Genomic DNA, 20,140 nt, shown 5'->3' on the forward strand with positions numbered 1-20,140 from the left:
ATGCCTGAAGAATGGAGACAAAGTGTGATGGTGCCTATTTTTAAGAATAAAGGGGATGTGCAGAATTGTGGCAACTATAGAGGGATAAAGTTGATGAGCCATACAATGAAGTTATGGGAAAGAGTAGTGGAAACTAGACTGAGAGCAGAAGTCAGCATTTGTGAACAGCAGTATGGCTTCATGCCTAGGAAGAGATTGGATTCTCAAAGCAAATACTACAGATGCAGTATTTGCTTTGAGAATGCTAATAGAGAAGTACAGAGATGGCCAGAGGGAGCTGCATTGTGTTTTTGTAGACCTAGAAAAAGCATATGACAGGGTGCCAAGAGAGGAGCTCTGGTATTGTATGAGGTAGTCTGGAGTGGCAGAGAAGTATGTTAGACTGGTGCAGGACATGTATGCTGGCTGTGAGACACTGGTACGGTGTACTGTAGGGAGAGAAGTTCAAGGTGGAGGTGGGACTCCATCAGGGATCAGTCCCTTCTTGGGCGCAATGGTGATGGATAGGCTGACAGATGAGATTAGACAGGAATCCCCATGGACCATGATGTTTGCGGATGACATTGTGATCTGTAGTGAGAGCAGACAACAGGTAGAGGAAAAATCTAGAGAGGTGGAGGTATGCTCTGGAAAGGAGAGGAATGAAAGTTAGTCGCAGCAAGACAGAATATGTGTGAATGAGAGGAACTCAGGTGGAACAGTGAGGCTACAGGCAGTGGAGATCAAGAAGCTGGAGGATTTCAGGTACTTAGGGTCAACAATCCAGAGCAACAGAGAGTGTGGAAAAGAGGCGAAGAGACGAGTCCAAGCAGGTTGGAATGGGTGGAGAAAAGTGTCAGGGGTACTATGTGATAGAAGACTATCGGCCAGAATAAAAGGAAAGGTGTACAAGACAGTGGTGAGACCAGCGATGATGTATGGACTAGAAACTGTTACAATGACCAAAAGACAGCAGGCAGAACTAGAGGTTGCAGAGATGAGGATGTTGAGGTTCTCTCTGGGAGTGACCAGGATGGAGAGGATCAGGAATGAGTCTACCAGAGGAACAGCACGTTAGATGTTTTGGAGAGAAGGCCAGAGAAGCCAGACTGAGATGGTTCGGTCATGTACAGAGGAGGGATAGAGAATATATTGGTAGACGGATGCTGGAATTGGAGCTGCCGGGCAAGAGGTCTCGAGGAAGACCAAAGAGAAGATTTATGGACGGAGTGAGAGAGGATATGAGGATGGTTGGTGTGAGAGAGGAGGATACAGAGAATAGGGTTAGATGGGGAAAGTTGATTCGTTGTGGCGACCCCTGACGGGAAAAGCCGAAAGAAGAAGAAGATCACGGAATCCTTACAGAGCATATTGACCTGCTGTGAAATAACATCTTTAAAGTTCACAGTTGGTGCAAGATGTTCAAAGAATATTTGGAAGTTTGAGCTAGCATGTTGGACTCCATACACTGAGTTCAAATTAAAGAGCCAAGTTTTAAATAGAAGAATATTGGTTATAAAATTAATAATAATGTTGTACATGATGTGGATAAAGTTGATATCTCTATCTCAGCATTTCACGTTTTATGTATTTAATGTAGTTCACTCCATCGTTCAGAATTCAATCCTTTAAGAGCTGGGGACCATTTCTGATTCTCCTAGAAACCATGTAATTCAAAGTTCAATAAATATATCAACTGAGTGTATAAATCATTTCCTTTGCGATCAATACATCTGTCCTCTGTATCCTTGGGATTTCATCCAGCAGTTGCCTTCAACTCAAAGTAGAAAAGTTTAGCAAATGTCAGTTGATGGCAGTTGGTATCCATGTAGAGCCTCCTCTTCCTCAGTTAAGTATGCATCCTGAGTTCTATATGATAATATACACACCTCCTTTTAGATAGCTGTGTTTCCCCCCCCCAAAAAAAATTTTTTTTACAGTCTTTAATCACCATTTTCCAGTTTTCTGCTGCAGATTGTTTGACTATAAAAGTCAATTTGATGACTTTTATAGTCCAAATTTAAAGCTGGTTGCCATGGTGACACAATAAAGCCTCGCTGCTCCTATAAATTCTAGGGTCACCGGTTTACGTTTGATCATTTCTGGGGCGATGGACACGCAAGAAGAGGATGAACCTGAACTTTCAAAACTCTTGACTCTGGTTTCCCATCAAGGATAATTGATGAGAAAAACAAATAAGTTTGAGGCCAAACTGAAACTTTTGGTAAGTACATTTCCCTCAATTTTATTTTTATTTTTTTTGTACTGCACGAAAAAGAAATGTAATTTTTTTAATCAAATGTCATTTCGCCTTTTGATTTGACAATTTCTCAAAGTATTTATTTAAATTTAGTGAAGGGTTCTCTGGCATGTAAGAGGCCCCTCAACAAATATATGCACAGGAACGTGGGGAAATAATAATAAACTCATACGTTAGTTACATACATTTATGGAATATAAACGTAATTAAACTTAAATGACGTGAAATGACTCCCCACAGTGATGAAACAGCATTAAATCATTGATGAGTACGTACTGTACATGTAAACATGAACGATCGCTGCAGCTAAAGCTTGCATAAACTTGCAAGACGACCGATTGCAGTAGAAATTGAGTACCTTTCTTAAAATTACATACAACGCAAAACCATGATCAGGTTGTTTTATATACCGTTAAAATGGAAATCGTGAAAATTGCAGCCTGACAAACGTAACTGACAGCCGCGATCAGTTGGGAAGACCCGGTACCGCCGTTGGAGTCCGAAGACCGGAACAATCGATCGACGCAAAATTAAACAGGAAGTCGATGCATTTCTCATCTGGGTTTGTTTTCTGGCTGCACACTTCAAAAATTTATCTGAAATAAAAATAAAATCATGTTTTTATCAAGACGAAGAGCGGTGAAAGGATGCTTATCGCCTTGGTCTATTCCCTTAAGGGGTTGCGCAGCGAGTAACCTGCCTCCACCGACTAACTCCATGTCTTCTTTCACCCCATCCTTAGATCTTTACACCATCCTTAAATCTTTTACGAAGACCAAAGCCAAGATCAACCTTTGTTCATCTTCCTTCCAGGCCATACTTCCACCTCTCAAGCTTTTCCTCCACCCTCCATTTGTCTATTTCATAGACAAATTTAGGGGGAGACTATGCTTGGTGGTTGATTTATATGAAACAAATAATTTGCGCGAATCCATCTACTTTGCTCCTCTTAGCTATTGGTTACCACCATTTGGCACAACAATTTCCTTCGGGATTAATAAAGTTGTTCTCATCTCATCTCATCTCAGAGCTTTGCCGGCCACATTCAATGATGTCCTCGTTTCATGCAAATAACGAACAGCCGTTCACAAGAGGATGGCTCCGCTCCGAGTGCACCACCTACCAGGTGCTGTCGTTCTTGGGTCAGGGCGCTTCCGGACATGTTGTAAAATGTAAAAGGATGGACAACAAAAAGACAGTCGCCATCAAAATGATGAAAAATTGCAATATCTTTAAAGAGCAGGCCAGAGAAGAGGTAGGATTTCACTTCATGATTGTGATTATACTTTGGGCGGTTGATCAGATACCTCCTGATTGTGACGTTCAAAGGTAATAAATACTTTTCTTTTCAAATATTTTCAGATTGCAGCTCTACACAAAATCAAGAGTCTGAACACTGAGACCATAGTTCGGTGGAACTCTGCCTTTCTTTTTAACGAATACATATGTCTAGAATTTGAACATTTGGACAAAAGTCTTTTTGACTTCATGAGGGAGAGACAGTTCAAGCCTCTCCATCTGAAGGAGATCAGATCTGTTGTCTATCAGGCATGTTCTGTCGTGTTCTTTCATCAGTAAATTAATGCCATCCATGGTGGATTTTGACTGACCTTCGTTGTACTTTTCAACGTATTTTAGCTTGCCAATGCACTCACCCACCTGAAGACGGCCAGCATCATTCACGCTGATCTCAAGCTGGAGAATGTGATGCTGGTCGATCAGATCCAGAAGCCTTTCAAAGTCAAATTGATTGATTTTGGACTGGCTCGTTGTGTGTCCGCCGCGCAGGTGGGCTCGCACATTCAGACACGTCCTTACCGGTGAGTGAAAAAGCCACTGTTTATCTCTTGACTTTTGATTAGTTTCTAGAAATGCTTTTGTCCCACAAATGCTCTTGTACCTTCACCCCTTCACACTAATCCATGTGTAAGTGAAGAGCCAAACAGCAGCCATACATCCCAAACAATAAATATCAGAATAAGCATATGGAAATAGATTTCATGGCTAACTTGACTGTCCACTCTCTCTCTCAGGTCTCCAGAAATAATTTTGGGGCTCCCTTTCAATGAGGCCATTGACATGTGGTCACTGGGCTGCATGGCTACAGGCCTCTTCCTCGGTCATATTCTGTATCCTGGAGCAAGTGAATTTGACATGGTGAGAATCAAGGACTTGACTTTGGGAAGCAAAAGTTTGAGAGGGGAAACTCAGTGAGCAGTAGTGAAACTGGTGTTAGATTTGTGCTCAAAAGGGAATAAAGTGAAATAAAAATACAAGGTATCTTAGTTTAAATTATTTGGGAGAGACTAGGTCCGGACTATGGATTGATACGAACTGAATATGATGCAATTATTAGGTCATAACCTGGATTTTTTTTTTGTAACCCCATTTTAAGATTGACTTTTTCCTCCAGTCATGGATCAGTGTGAAGTAAGAAATTAGTTTTTGAAACTATTTACCAATTTGTTAATTTTGTGAATCACCTTCCTGGTGGAATTTCAGTTGATTTGGGGATTCCAAAAAAAGTAAAATTACACTAGGCAAGGTTGTGCTTAAAAAAATGACCCAAAACTACCATAGAATCTGACAAAACTTATTAAGCATTAACAGTGAAGCCGCATTTAGCTGCAGCAACAACACACTCGTTATCATGGAGACACACCTCACTTGTTTCTGTTATAAATATCCATACCTGAGCAGATATTTCAGCATACAGGTATATCATTTGACTCCTGACTTTTATGTAAAACTGCATTTTAATCTGTCGCTTGGTTTTATTGTGCATTCCTCGAATCCTTGAATCTTTCAGACAGCATTCAGCAAACAAAGATTCTTTTGGAGACCCAGGTCAATGCTTTTTACTCTGGTTTGATCATCACTTTTTCTGGTCTCTTCTTTAATTTCTTTTGTGATTTATCTAAGTTTTATATTACACTCTGCAAAGTTCGTAAACTTTTTTTTTACCTATTTCTTCTATGCATAAGTTGCAGGAGCAAAAAAATTGGTGAAGGTGTCCATGTTGTGACCTGTTGTGACTGGAACTGTCTTGCATCTCCAGATAAGGTACATAGTGGAGACCCAGGGTCAGCTTCCAGAAAATCTCCTGGACTCTGGAAAAAAAACTGAATGGTATTTCCAGAAGTTTTACAGCAGAGCCAGCAGCATTTGGAAACTCAAGGTACCTCTTAAATCTAAAATGTTTTGCAATTTTTAAGAAGTGAAAGCATGAATACATGAGAGTACTTAGGCCATAGGTGTCAAACTCTGGTCTGTGGGCCAAATTATGCCCGCACTGTAATTATATTTGGCCCGCAAAGCCATACCAAATGACTATTAGAGCTGGCCCGCCGGGATAGTCTACAGTGCATGTACCGCTAATTCTACAAATCCCAGAATTTTCTGCTGGTGTTTTGGCACGAAAATCACAAAAGGACCCATAAACGCCCTCTCCTCTGTGTACAGTAGTCATAGCGACCTTATGCTAATACTGGCTCCCTGCTACTTAGGCAGAATACAGGATTTTGCATGTGTGCAATATTAAGTTATGTAATGTATAGTATTAATCTATGCTTTTTCCATATTTAGTTTTTAAGCAAAACTTGTTTGGGCCCATATGAAAAGGGCCATCATTACGTCTGGAGGAAGATTGTTTTCAATAAATATCAATGTTTGCCCGCGACTCTGTCCCAGTTTTGAATTTTGGCCCACTGTGTATTTGAGTTTGACACCCCTGACTCAGGGTTTCAGCGTCTTTGACATTGTCCCAGCTGTCTATGCAAATAATCAAGACAGTAACAAGAACATTATGTCCACAGTCTCAAGAGCAGTTCTATCGTGAAACAGGGACAGTGCCCAGAGAGACCAGGAGATTCAAGCTGAGTTCGCTTGATGACCTCCTAATTGTAGGTGCTCCTCTGGAATACATGCCGTACTTCCTTCATATATTGGTTCACAATTCCCCTGACCTTTGCTGTTGTTTTTCCAGGTCAATACTGGTGACTGCAGCACAGTCGGCAGCTCGGGAAGAAGGGTTGTGACAAACGACCTGTTTATGTTTGTGGACATGGTGAAAGGAATGCTCCAGCTTGATGCGTCACAACGGCTGACGCCACGTCAAGTTCTGGAGCATAATTTCATAACCATGGGCCCATTGCAGAGTAGTTGCTCCATTAGGTCCAAGTAAGTGAAGATTTATTATCTTGCATAAACGCCATCTATATACGTGTATATGTGATTATTTTTTAATTTCTGGTTATTATTAACATCCCTACTTAATCTTAACTTTAAATTAAACCTATACATGTTCTTCCATACTTGCTTACAGGACGGTCCATCCGGTTCTCCAACAACGTCTTCTTACTCCTTGTAAGAGAAAATACCAAGACACTTCCTCTGCCAGTGAAAAGATGGGCAGTACTGTCTCTCACGAACATTGTGGTTTCCAACCTCCTGCTGAAAACAACCAACAGATCCATCCTGTCCCCCCTGAACATTTTCATTCTCCTCGTAAGAGACAACTCCTGGATGATTCTTCGGTCAGCGGAAAGATGCGCGGTACTGTCTCTCATGAACGTTCTGGTTTTCAAACCCATGCTGAGAACACCCACCAAGTCCATCTTGTTCCCCCTGAACGTCGTCATTCTTCTCGTAAGCGAAAACACCAGGAGAATTCTTTGGTCAGCGGAAAGATGAGCAGTACTGTCTCTCATGGATATTCTGGTTTTCAACCTCCTGCTGAGAACACCCCGCAGGATCATCTTCCTAGCAGTGTTCAGACCGTCCTTCCTGGCCCTCAGGAATATCCACGCGCCCCTTTTCAGACAGGCCAGCAGTTATGCGTCCCCTACCAAAGCCAAACTGTTTGGCCTGTCCATGAGATTTGTCCTCCTGTTGCTTCAAGACTTAGCTATGACCATACATATAGCAGACTTCAGACTGTCAACCCTTTTCTTCAGGTTTGCCTTTGTCCTCTGCCCTCTCATGACAAGAGCTGCCATGAGCATCAGATCATTAGCGGGTCAAATGTTCATCCTGCCCTTCAACCTTATCCATTCGCCCAGAGGGGAGGTCAGGGGCACATGTCCACCAATGACTTGACTGCCCATCCTTTTCTGCAGGACCACCCCTGTCCTCCAGTTAAGCAGAGCAGTCAGGACCAACCTCTCAGCAGTAGCTCTAAGGACTGCAATGAAGATAATTCGCCCTGCGTGGCTCAGACAGATTGGTCTGGTGATGAGGCCTGTTCCTGTCTTCTTGGTGGAACAGCTTGCATCAGTCAAAACCCAATGAGTGGCGTTCAACAATGGAAGATGCGAAAAATAGACGACGAAGTCACAAAGAAATTATACAATTCTTGCTCGGATCCCACTTATACGGCAATTCAAGACCCCCACCAAATCGCAATGCAAAAAAATAGACAGCAACTGTACTTAGTGATGCCGACAAGGCCACTGCTGATGGTAAACTCCTACTCATATGCATGGAATATGAATCCAATTCAATATAAACTTTTTCCTTAGGAATGCAATAATATTCTTGATGATTTATTTTATTTCTCTTTTATTTAACCAGGAAAGTCCCATTGAGATTAAAAACCTCTTTTTCAAGGGAGTCCTGGGTGATGATGATGTTAAACAACCCAGTTCTGCATCCATTGTCTATTCTGTTTATCTGACTGTATTATCTCTGAACACAGAAAAAAACATTTCACTTTATTTGGTTCGGCTGCAAAACTTGTACGGAAAAGTTGACGGTGATCAAATAAAAAGCTGTGTAACTCAAGTCATGTCAGAGGTTCTTAAAGTTTATATAAGCAGCCCAGGGCTGTCCTTCTAACTGCGGGTTCTTAAGACAAGAAAGGTCAGGGTTACAGACCTGATGAAGACCAGGGGCTACAAGGCTGACTGCTATCTTGCTAGACACTAGACAGGAGGCTAGTAGTCCACACAGTTTGCTTAGGATTGTATTCAAATGGTGCAATTCGGTTTGCTTAACGTCAGATAACACTGTGGTCCATGTTCCCCATGACCAGAGCAAAACAGTCCTAAAATCCATGTGCTTTTCATTATCACTTATTTCAGTTCTGCCGATCACTTTTGGGTTGCTTCAGTCCTTCTATTGCATTGTCTATGAACTGTAACTAAACAAAATGAATTAAGGAGCAGAAAGGGAGACAGGGGAAACAAAAATATAGAGAGGCTAAATTGAATCCGTCTCAAACTCTAACCAAAGAACAGGACTGACCTAAAACTTATGCCTCTGTATAAATGTTTTCATTGAAAATACGGCACAATATGAGATCCATTTGTCACGATTTGGATATTAATACAGAAAGTTTCAAATGCATCTCCATTTCAGTTCAGAATCCAAAGGGTAGATCAGAATACATCACTTAAGCTATGACCATCCATCCATCTGGCCATCCATCTTATCGCTAATCTGGGGTCAGGTTGAGCGGCCAGTAGCAGAAGTAGAGAAGCCCAGACTTCCCTCTCCTCAGCATTTCGGGGGGATCCCAAAGGCGTTCCCAGGCCAGCCTGGTGAAACAGTCTGTCCAGTGTGTCCTGGGTCTTCCCCAGGGCCTCCCTCCAGTTGTACATGTCCAGAGCACTTCATGAGGAGACATCCTCATCAGATGTGCAGGCCAACTCATCTTGCTCCTGGTCACGTGGAGGAGCAGCAACTCTACGCTGAGCCACTCCCGGAGAATCAAACTCCACACCCTATCTCTAAGCCAGACTGGAGTTCTTGAAAAAAAAAAAAAATCCTTGAAAGAAAACTATAATTCAATGAGAGTTTACATTGGCAACAAGTGGATCAACTGCTAATCAGATGTAGGAAAATAATTATTCTTAATTTTTGATATCTCTTATCAATGAAGTCAGACCAGTGATAGTCTTTTATAATGTTTTATCCTTAAGAAAAGCATTTGGTGACTTTCACACTTGATGCCGCAAGCCAGTATGTGTTAATCCAGGCCGGCCCGGTATGCTAAGAATTACATGAAAATAATACTTTCATTTCCTCCAATACCATCAGTAAGTCAACATGGGTCTGTACTTAATCTGTGTTTCTATAACATTTTGCATATTTATTTGATAAGAACATACTGGGTTGTAACTATGACTCTATCTTGGGTAGCACCTATCTGTATCTTTTCATTTGTAGATTTAAATTACAATTTAGAATTTTTCTTCATTGTTTTACTTATTCACTTATTCACTCATTAACCCTAGAACACTAACGTTAAAATAAGTAACACCATCACTAACGTTGGGTATATTTTACCCAATACAATATCCATCAATTTATAGATGGGCCGATGGGAGGAGGGAAGCAAACATAAAATTAATAACATCAGTGAGCAGCCTGAAGCTACCAAAGGATCCATAAAACTCAATGGCAACACGATGAAAATCACATGACAAGAATTGTGTGGGTGAAAATCACCCGACATTAGTGTTCTAGGGTTAATTCACTACCTATTCTTGCTTCCCTTACAGGTGGGCTAAGACAAATTCTGTCTGACTTTTGGTTGAAGAACCAGAGTTCAACATGGTCCCGTCTTGTCAGTCGTAGAGATGCATCGAGACATATATCTCTAATTCACACCTATGGACAATTCAGAATCTTTCGTGAACCTGCTGACTGTTTTTGTGCTGTGGGTGGAAAATAGAGAGACTGGGAAAACCCCTTGGCAAACTGCACATGGAGAGGATCCAGTCAACTACAGGATTGGAAGTTGGAACCTTTTTTGTTGTACATAGTCTTCTTTTTCTCCTCCTCCTCCTTTCAGATTTTCCCTTCAGGGGTTGCCACTGCAAATGAACCCTCTCCATCTAACCCTTTTCTCTGTATTCTCTTCTCTCACACCAATTACCTTCATATCCTATCTCTCCATGTTCATAAATCATCTCTTTGGTCTTCCTCAAGACCTCCTGCCTGGCAGCTCCAATTCCAGCATCCGTCTTCCAATATATTCACTATCCCTCCTTTCTACAAGACCCAACCATCTCAGTCTGGCTTCTCTGGCCTTCTCTCCAAAACATCTAACATGTGCTGTTCCTCTGATGTACTCATTCCTGATCCAATCCATCCCTTTCACTCCCAAAGAGATCCTTAGCATCTTCTCTGCAACAGCTGGCTCTGCCTCCTGTCTTTTTGTCATTCATACTGTTTCTAGTCCATACAGCATCCCTGGTCTCACCACTGTCATGTACACCTTTCCTTTTCATTCTGGCTGATAGTCTTCGATCATAAAGTACTCCTGACACTTTTCTCCGCCCATTGCAACCTGCTTGAACCCGTCTCTTCACCTCTTTTTCATACTCTCCCCTGCTCTGGACTGTTGACCCTAAGTACTTGAAGTCTGCCATCGTCTTAACCTAAAAAAAAAACAAAAACAAAACAAAAAAAACAAAAGCTGTGCAATATTTCATTTCACTGTGCAATATTCAGAACTGTGCAATATTTCATTTCATAACAGTGCACGACAATTTTTCCTTTATCATACTATTGTGCACTCCTTACCTCACTTGTTACTAAGACACTTATAGTTTTATCACTTGTTTATTAAGACACTTTATAGTTTCACTGAGACACTTTATAGTTTATAGTTTATTTTATTTCTAATTCTGCCTTTTCTTTTTATTATTTATTACTGTTATATTTTCTGTAACTCTGGCACAACAATTTCCTTCGGGATTAATAAAGTTGTTCTTATCTTATCTTATCTTATCTTATCTTATCTTATCTTATCTTATCTTATCTTATCTTATCTCGATCTCCACCCACTGCAGCCTCATTGTTCCACCTGGGTTCCTCTCATTATCACACATATACTCTTTCTGGCTGTGACTAACCTTCATTCCTCTCCTTTCCAGAGCATACCTCCACCTCTCTAAAGTTTCCTCAATCTGTTGTCTGCTCTCACTAAAAATCACAATGTCATCTGCAACCATCCTAGTCCATGGAGAATCGTGTCTAACCTCATCTGTCAGCCTGTCCTTCACCACTGCAAACAAGAAGGGTCTCAGAGCTGATCCTTGAATAAGTCCCACCTGTATCTTGAACTTCTCTGTCACCCCTACGGCACACCACACCACTGTCTCACAGCCAGCATACATGTCCTGCACCAGTCTAACATATTTCTCTGCCACTCCAGATATCCTCATACAATACCAGAGTTCCTCTCTTGGCACCCTGTAATATACTTTGTCTAGGTCTACAAAAACACAATGCAGCTCAGTCTGGCCTTCTCTGCACTTTTCTATTAACATTCTCGAAGCAAATACAGCATCTGTAGTATTTTTTCTAGGCATGAAGCCATACCGCTTTTCACAAATGCTGACTTCTGCTCTCAATCTAGTTTCCACTACTCTTTCCCATAACTTTATTGTATGGCTTATCAACTTGGGACCGGCTCAGGGAGACACTGGCACGTGCCGCTCTGAGGCTGCATTTTTGGTTGTACATAGTCTAAATCTGTACTTAGTTGTGTGTTTCACAGTAAACATATTTTTATTTGACTTCCAACCTGTTTCTGATGACATTGTTAAATATATTATAGAAGATGTGTTGACACCAGTATGAAAGCTGTTTTTGCTATGTGGAAAATGGCTGTAATATGCAGTGATCATCAACAAATAAATAATAGAGCTGTCCTCCACGCAGGTCTAGTGACACAGGGGAATGAGAATCTTCTCTGTGAATTATTGCAACAGATTATTAATGGTGACTGTAAATAGGCAGACTGTGCACTTTGCTCGAAGATTTGTTGCACTAGTACTCCCGTTTGACCAATTTTCTTTGTAACCTTCATTGTTAATAGAAAAGCATAACTCACCTTAATACACTGATCCACCGGCTAATTAAAAGACTGTGGTCAATTACTGCATTACACAATGGGAGGTAAGCACAAAGACAGGAAGCCAAGCAAAAACTGAGGGAAACTATTGAGTCAGACAGAGTCATGAGAAAATAAATCACAGAGAGAACACTGTGGGAATTAAGGAAGTATGAAGAGCACTTTGTCACAGCACCAAAGACAAAGATATGTCAAACAGAAAAAGACACAGTGCTAAAACACATTCAAATTTTAAACAGGGACTAACAATATCTTGAACACAACAATAAATGAAAATTTTTCCAGTCTCAGGACTGATTGTGTACAAAGAAGTGGATCACATTCCAAGAGCAACTTCCCTTTATTTTAGTGGAAAATAAACAAAGCTTCGTTAACCGCAATGTTTTGCCTCTCCTTAAATAGGGACCAGACTTTTGTTCCTTCAGAACACTTTGAATCTTACACTGTGAAGTCCTTGCATAGCCTTGTCTTTGTTCGTATTCCTTGGAGATTGGTTCAGTGTAATTAGTAAAAATCAAACATCCCATTAAAAGCGCAATATAAAACTCACTTGAAGATTATGATGCCACAGCCTGTGAGCCTACAGGTGAACCTCAATGAATAGCATCTTGTAGGTATGACGGCTTCATCCCCCAGTGTTGTTGCTAGATACTTATCAAAGAACTAGTCTTTTGGGTGCATTTTTCATACTTGCCTTCTTATTTCTCAGTCTTTGTGTCCTGTGTTTGTCCTGCGTTTGTCCATTTACATTATCTGCTTCAAATATCCTGTTATTCTCAGCAGAGCAAGTGAGGTGCTTTTAAAGAGAAAAGCATTTTGATGTGCCAATCAAAAGTTATGTCTGTCCAACTTCAGTTTTATGTATCAACCCCAGTTCTTATGAAGTTGGGACGTGCAAACATAAATAAAAACAAAATACAATTATTTGCAAATCCCCTTCAATCTATATTAAGTTGAATACACTACAAAGGGAATATAGTTAATGTTCAAACTGATAAAAGTTTTTTTTTTTTTTTTCAAATATTAACTCATTTTGAATTTGATGCCTGGAACATATTCCAAAAAAGCTGGGAGAGAGGCAACAAAAGAAAGTTGAGGAATGCTCACTAAACACACCTGTTTGGAATATTCCACAGGTGAATCAGAAACAGGTGAATGTTTAAATTGGGTACAACAGGAGAATCCCCCGAAAGGCTCCATTGTTCACAAGCAAGGATGGGGTGAAGTTCACTACTTTGTGAACAACTACATGAACAAATAGTCCAGAAGTTTAAAAATAACACTTCTCAATGTACAATTGCGAGGAATATAGGGATTTCATCATTTACGGTCCATAATGTCATCAAAAGATTTAGAGAATCTGGAGAAATCTCCAGCAAAGCCAAAAACCAATACTGAATGCCCATGAACATCAATATTTGCTGCTTATTTTGACAAGACAATTTCAAGCCAGATTCTGCACACATTACAACAGCATGGCTTCGTGGTAAAAGAGTGTAGGTATTAGACTGTTCCACCTGCACTTCAGACTTGTATCCTATTGAAAATGTGTGGTACATTATGAAGTGCAAATATGACAACAGAGGCTACTGAGCTGAAGTTGTACATAAAACAAGAATGGGAAAGAATTCCGCATACAAAGCTAAAACAATTACTGTCCTCAGTTCCAAAACGCTTATTGATTGTTGTTAAAAGGAAAGGTGATGTAACGCAGTAGTAAAAATGATCATGTCCCAGCTTTTTGGGAATGTATTGCAGGCATCGAATTCAAAATGAATCAATATTTGCAAGCAACATTAAAGTTTATTAGTTTAAACATTAAATAGCTTGTCTTTGCAGTGTATTCGACTGAATATTGGTTGAAAATGTTGTGTAGTTCATTGTATTCTGTTTTTATTTACGTTCTACACAACGCTATATAGACAAACAACCATTCATTCTCTCATTCACACATCTGGGGAATTTTTGGGTCTCCAATTACGCAGCGTTCTACTGGGCCAGGGTCCTTCTTGTGTTAACCACTTAGCAGCGCATAGTCTTGGGTATGGTAATGTGGTTATGTTTGCATTTTTTATTAAAAATTACAAGTGTTTATAATTTTGACCTTGAGCGATATTAGAAAAAAACAAGACATGGAAGACTACAAGAAGAGGATTATATGATGAAAAGACAAGTGCATTGGTCATCAGTCAGTGCAACATTAACTTCATTCCAGTAAGTACCGGCAAAAAGGAGAAGTCAAAGTCTCATGTTTTGAGCCCAAGCGACCCAAATCGGTGCTTTATATTGAATAACAAGGCACCCGCCCCTGGGCTCTTCTAATGAATCTGCATCATCTTCATTTCCTCGGAAAAAGGTCATGATCAATTAGAAGGGTCTTGTCCTGATCTAAGATGTTATCCCTTCTGTGTCCCCTTCCATTTGAGTTCTTGCAAGAGATTAACGTGTTTCACTTTTAGAGACACAATGTTCTTGGGTACTGTTTTGGAGCATCACAGGCTGTCCTGTTCAGTGAAGCTGCTCGTGCCAGATGCTAAAATCACTCCCGTGACACCTGCAGCCCAGAATTCTGATCTGATTTTGCGTGAAATAAAGATTCAAAGATTTTAATAATGAATTATTTAATTGGTTTCAGAAAAAAAGTGTATTACCTGCTGTAAAATATCTATCAGTGTATGGTATGTATGACAGATGTAGAATCCTATTTTTGTTGTCATTAGTCAGGTTATTTAACCCTCATATTATGTTAAGGGTCAAATTGACCCATTTCAAACATAATATGAGGGTTAAGTGTACCAGATATGGCTGCGCGTGTGTAGCGCATCATGTTTTTCTAAACCTCTTTTAAGATCTTGTTCACCTCTAACAGTGCAGATGTTTTGCAATGCAGCCTCAAGGGGGTACAGGCCAGAGTCTCTGTGAGACGGTCACAAGCTTGGGTAATTCCAGAGGGCTGCGTCAGGAAGGGCATCTGGCGTAAAACGTGTACCAAAACTGTTGGGATCCGGGGTTATGTGTCTGTGTGCAGCTCCTTTCACCTCCGTTCTATACCAGTGAGCCCGATTGAGCAGGAGAATGGATTTCAGCTGGGGTGCAGGCACACCCGCGGCTCATTGGGTCTTGTCAGGCCAAGCTTAAAAAGAGCCTGTTGCCAGCCCTTCGGTGCCAGAGTGTTAAACTACAGTGGCTATGGACCAATTGCCAAGTTTCAGCGCCTCAATAAGATGCATCATCTCTTTGTTCCTGAGTCAAGGAGATCTATGTCTCACTGGTTTCCTTGCAAGTTCCTCATTCCAGAGTTTGATGCCTCAGCTTTCCTCCCTCCCAAGTCCAGGGATCTACGCCTCATCCTTCCCCGCAACTTCTTGAGACTCCTGCGGCTCCAGGAACCACCCAGACCCGGAACAACCCTCCTTTCAGCCCTCTTTGTAAATTAATCTGTATAATGCCTTAACTCCTGGGTGTCTCTGCCTTTGTCAGGCACACCCTCTGAAAACATGACAAAAAACAATTATGTGAATCAAACCTAAAAATCTTAGACCGGACTGGTCAAGGCCAGGGTTAGTGACTGCCATTGGTGCTGATACTTCCGGCGCTGTCCCGGGCAGCTGCCTGCCAGGGTTTCTCCCCACCTTAGTGTCTCTTTTTCCTAAATTTCAGTCGTAGACTGATACCACCAAGGAGCTCCACTGAACGCCACAGGAGGTCTTTCCTACCTGAGGCTATCAGACTTTTTAATTCCTCTTCCCTCAGCCGCAGGGAATCTTCAAATCTTTGTACTTAAACCTTACAACACTTGATAGCCTTTAACCTTGACAATTTATATTAACCTTGACAATTCATATTTTATTGTATTTCTCATCCTCCCTCCTTCCTACTATTATTCATTACTGTTATGTTTTTGCTTGAAACTCTGGCACAACAATTTCCTTCGGGATAAATAAAGTTGTTCTCATCTCTCATAACCGGAAGCAGAGAGGGAAGAGGAAAGGCAAGAGTCTGGGATTTTGAATATTGGGACGATGACAGGAAATGGTGGAGTAGGTTGACATGGTGCAGAAAAGGAAGGTGTAAATATTGTGTCCAGGATACCAGGTGGAAAGTTAGTAAGGCTAGAAGCTTAGAATAAGAATAAGAACAACTTTATTAATCCCGAAGGAAATTGCAGTGCCAGAGTTACAGAAAATATAACAGTAATGAATAATAAAAGAAAGACAGAATTAGAAATAAAAATAAACTATAATCTATAAAGTGTCTCAGTGAAACTATAAAGTGTCTTAGTAAGCAGTGATAAAACTATAAGTGTCTTAGTAAGCAGTGATAAAACTATAAGTGTCTTAGTAAGGAGCAGTAATTCAGTTGTACTCCCAGGAAGATAAATTGAGTAGGAGAAATCTTGAAGGAGTTTGTGAGGAATGTTCTGGAGGTGAAAAGAATGTTAAACTTAGGAGGCTAAAACTGGAAATTGAAGGTGTGATGCTCAACGTTAGTGGCTATGCCCCACAGGTGAGATGTGCCTTTGAGGAGAAGAAGTTCTGCAAGGAGTTTGATGAAGTTATGCAGAATATCCCCAGAGATGTGTGGTAGTTGGTGCAGGCTTCAATGAATGTGTTGGTGTAGACAATAGAGGTGAATAAGTGAGGGGCAGCTTTGGTATCCAGGATAGGATCGCAGTGGGACAGATGGTGGTAGAAATTGCAAAAAGAATGAAAATGGCAGTAGTGAATCAATTTCTTTGAGAAAGGACAGGTACATAGTTTATATTGTCAGAGCAGGTACAGGAGCATGCAGGTAGACTACATCTTGTATAGACAAGGTGATCTGAAGGAGATCAGTGACTGCAAAGTAGCTATAGGTGAGAGTGTAGCCAGACAAAGTGGTGGAAGTTGAAAAGGAAGGAGTGTTGTATGGTTTTCAGGGAGGAGTTGAGAAAAGCTCTGGGTGGTCAGGGAGCCCTTCCAGATGACAGGACATTTACAGCTAATGTGATCAGGAAGACAGGTAATAGAGTACTTGATGTGTCATGTGGAAGGAAAGTAGATATGAAGACTTGGTGATGGAATGAGAGAGTGCAGGAGTATACAGAGAAAAAGGTTAGCAAAGACAAAGTGGGATACTGAGAGGACTGAAGAGAACAGACAGGAGCACAGGTAGATGCAGCGTAAGGTAAAGATAGAGGTAGTGAAGGCAGGACAAAGGGCATACAATGACTTGAATACTCAGTTGGACAGTAAGGGACAGTGATTTGTACAGGTTGGCAAAACAGAGAGATGGAAATAGAAAGGGTGAACAGCAGGTCCGGGTGATTAAGGATAGTAAGGGAACTGTATTGAGAGATGTTAGAAGAGTGATGGGAAGATGGAAAGAGTACTTTGAAGAGCTGATGAATGAAGAAAATGAAACCAAGGGAAGGGTAGAAGAGGTGACTATTTTATACCACAAAGGAGCAGAAATTATTAAAGGTGAAGTGAGGAGGGCATTAAAGAGGATGAAGAGTGGAAAGGCAGCTGGTCCAGATGACCTGGACCTGTAGAGGTATGAAAGTGTCTAAGAGAGAGGCAGCCATTGAGTTTCTGGCTCGATTATTCAGAAGAATCTTGGCGAGTAAGAAGATGCCTGAGGAGGAGAAGTGTGATGGTGCCTATTTTCAAGAATCAGGGGGATGTGCAGAATTGCAGTAACTATAGAGGGATAAAGTTGATAAGCCATACAATGAAGTTATAGGAAAGAGTAGTGGAAACGAGACTGAGAGCAGAAGTCAGCATTTGTGAGCAGCAATGGGGCTTCATGCCTAGAAAGAGTACTACAGATGCAGGATTTGTGTTGAGAATGCTAATAGAGAAGTTGGGTCATGTACAGAGGAGGGATAGTGAATATATTGGTAGACAGATGCTGAAATTCGAGATGCCATGCAGATCGTCTGGAGGAAGACCAAAGAGAAGATTTATGGACATAGTGAGAGAGGATATGAGGGTAGTTGGTGTGAGAGAGGAAGATACAGAGAATAAGTTTGGATGGAGAGGGTTGTTTCGCTGTGGCGATCCCTGAAAGGAAAAGCCGAAAGGAAAAGAGGAAATGCAGCCGCTCCGCACATTCCCAAGAAACTAAAACAACATTGCATTTTTTTTTAGATTACTGTGATTGCTGTTTTCATTCGAATATCTGTCACACAGATAATACACATGACCTCATGTGGCAAAATACAACCCATCCGTTTTCAGTCCTCCACAAAACAATCCTCAGCTGGAAAACACTCCACACTCAGTCTCAAGATCTCTTGAGACTAGATAGCAGCTGTGTTTGGACAAATCAAAAGTCACAGCGATTTTCACAAAATTGAAGATCCAATCACAGGAAATCGTGGTTTGGATTGGCCAAAATATGGAGAAAGCGTCAGACGGTCAGCGCTCCCTTCAAATGATGGACATGTCAGAGGTGTGGGCATCTCCCTTTGTGGAAACAATTTATTTTGGTCATCAGGAACAAGACAGTTGAAAATCCCTTTTTGAAATGAAATATATTAAATATATTGTAGTGTTTTGTCACTACCTCAGATATATACGGTAAGAAAAGGAAACTGAAAGTGAAATACTGTTATGTATGACTTCATCCATTCGCACTTGCGCACACACACTGCACCAAGGGTGTCTTATCTGCTTGGCAAATGAAACAATGATATAAAAAGCCAATTCTCCATTTGATTTCCACAGAGCTTGTTCCGGACTCCGTAAAACTCTTAAAATACACAATACACAGCACTGGTTGACAACAAAAATTGAAAAAAATTCTGTTGCTTCGATATCGAGCTGATTTAAATCACAGTAAACTGGCACTGAAGGAGCTGGAAACTCCATTTTTGCTTCCCCCAATGGCTTCTTGAGCTGGACTGATGAAGGAGCCCAGGGAGGTGATGCTTGAAGTAAATGCAGCCCCCATTCTGACTAACACTGTGAATGAATTGCATGGATTTGTTGAGTTAAGACTTCATTTCCCGGTGTATATCTCCAACATGCTGCCAAATGAATTAATGGATTGAATGATTTAATGAGATTTGTTCTCCTAATACAATTCATTAACTTATCTTTTTACTTTTCCCCAGGTGGCAGGTTATAGCTTGTATTGCTTAGTTTTGATAATGGATCATTTAGGCTGTAATAATTTCAATTTATTAATCAAGTGAACTACTATAATCTTAGATGGTCTCACTTGGTTTGAACGCAGCAGGGTGTAATAATCGAACTGTGTGAAAATAATGTGTGAGGACAAAGAGAAAAAAAGATCCCCACTAGCTTTAACCAATTTCGAATGTCACATTCTGTGATATTTGGCTTATTTTTCTTTGAGGTATGGTCTTTCTCACAGCCACAGAAATGACAAACATTTTGTATCCTCTGTGAAACTTTGATGAAACACATATGATCTGCTTTATTTAGTGGAAAATGGGTATATAATAAGAATAAGAATAAGAATAAGAATAAAAATAAGAATAAGAACAACTTTATTTATCCCGAAGGAAATTGTTGTTTCAAGTAAAACATAACAATAATAAATAATAGTAGGAAATTGTATAAACAGTAAAAAAAAAAGGGGGGGAGATAAGAAATACAAATAAAACTATAAAGTGTCAAAGTCAAGGCTATAAAGTGTTTTAAGGTCTTAAGTGCAAAGATTTGATATAAATATAAATGTTGAGGTGGTGATACATTGATGTATAAAAAAAAAACCCATAACAGATCAAAATGGTATTGTTGTGAAAATATCCGTGAAGGCATAATGGAATTGACAGAAGTTAAAAACTGCTTGAGCACAAGTAAGAAATGACCCAAAAATTCAAAAATTCAGCTCGTCCTCACACAAGACATTATATTGATATCACATAATTGTAAGTTAGATCTGTGTCGTGTGTCTGACACTGCAGAAAAGGAGGTGCTGTGAGAGAAATTGATCCAGAAAAGAGGGCTTTGAAAATATTGATTTAAATTTTTGCCTGCATCGCCGCACTCTCCACAAACATTGTTGTTCATAAAAAAAAAGAA

At 40.5% G+C, this 20,140-nt stretch overlaps 1 protein-coding gene across 1 annotated transcript in view; it reads left to right on the forward strand.

Moving 5' to 3' along the window:
• Positions 1 to 3,290: 3,290 nt before the first annotated feature.
• Positions 3,291 to 20,140, forward strand: part of LOC147221734 (homeodomain-interacting protein kinase 1-like) — a 30,744-nt gene continuing 13,894 nt past the window's right edge. Inside the window, exons 1-9 of the mRNA XM_086169223.1 lie at positions 3,291 to 3,494; positions 3,602 to 3,787; positions 3,878 to 4,059; positions 4,273 to 4,396; positions 5,298 to 5,417; positions 6,055 to 6,141; positions 6,225 to 6,418; positions 6,991 to 7,306; positions 7,357 to 7,463. Of these exons, the coding sequence (XP_086025349.1) occupies positions 3,291 to 3,494; positions 3,602 to 3,787; positions 3,878 to 4,059; positions 4,273 to 4,396; positions 5,298 to 5,417; positions 6,055 to 6,141; positions 6,225 to 6,418; positions 6,991 to 7,306; positions 7,357 to 7,463 (1,520 nt within the window). The remainder of the gene's footprint in view (positions 3,495 to 3,601; positions 3,788 to 3,877; positions 4,060 to 4,272; positions 4,397 to 5,297; positions 5,418 to 6,054; positions 6,142 to 6,224; positions 6,419 to 6,990; positions 7,307 to 7,356; positions 7,464 to 20,140) is intronic.

The sequence above is a fragment of the Fistularia commersonii genome, chromosome 22 (assembly GCF_037954325.1).
Source record: "Fistularia commersonii isolate RoL2024-O1a breed Wild chromosome 22, RoL_Fcom_v1.0, whole genome shotgun sequence".
NCBI lineage: Eukaryota > Metazoa > Chordata > Actinopteri > Syngnathiformes > Fistulariidae > Fistularia > Fistularia commersonii.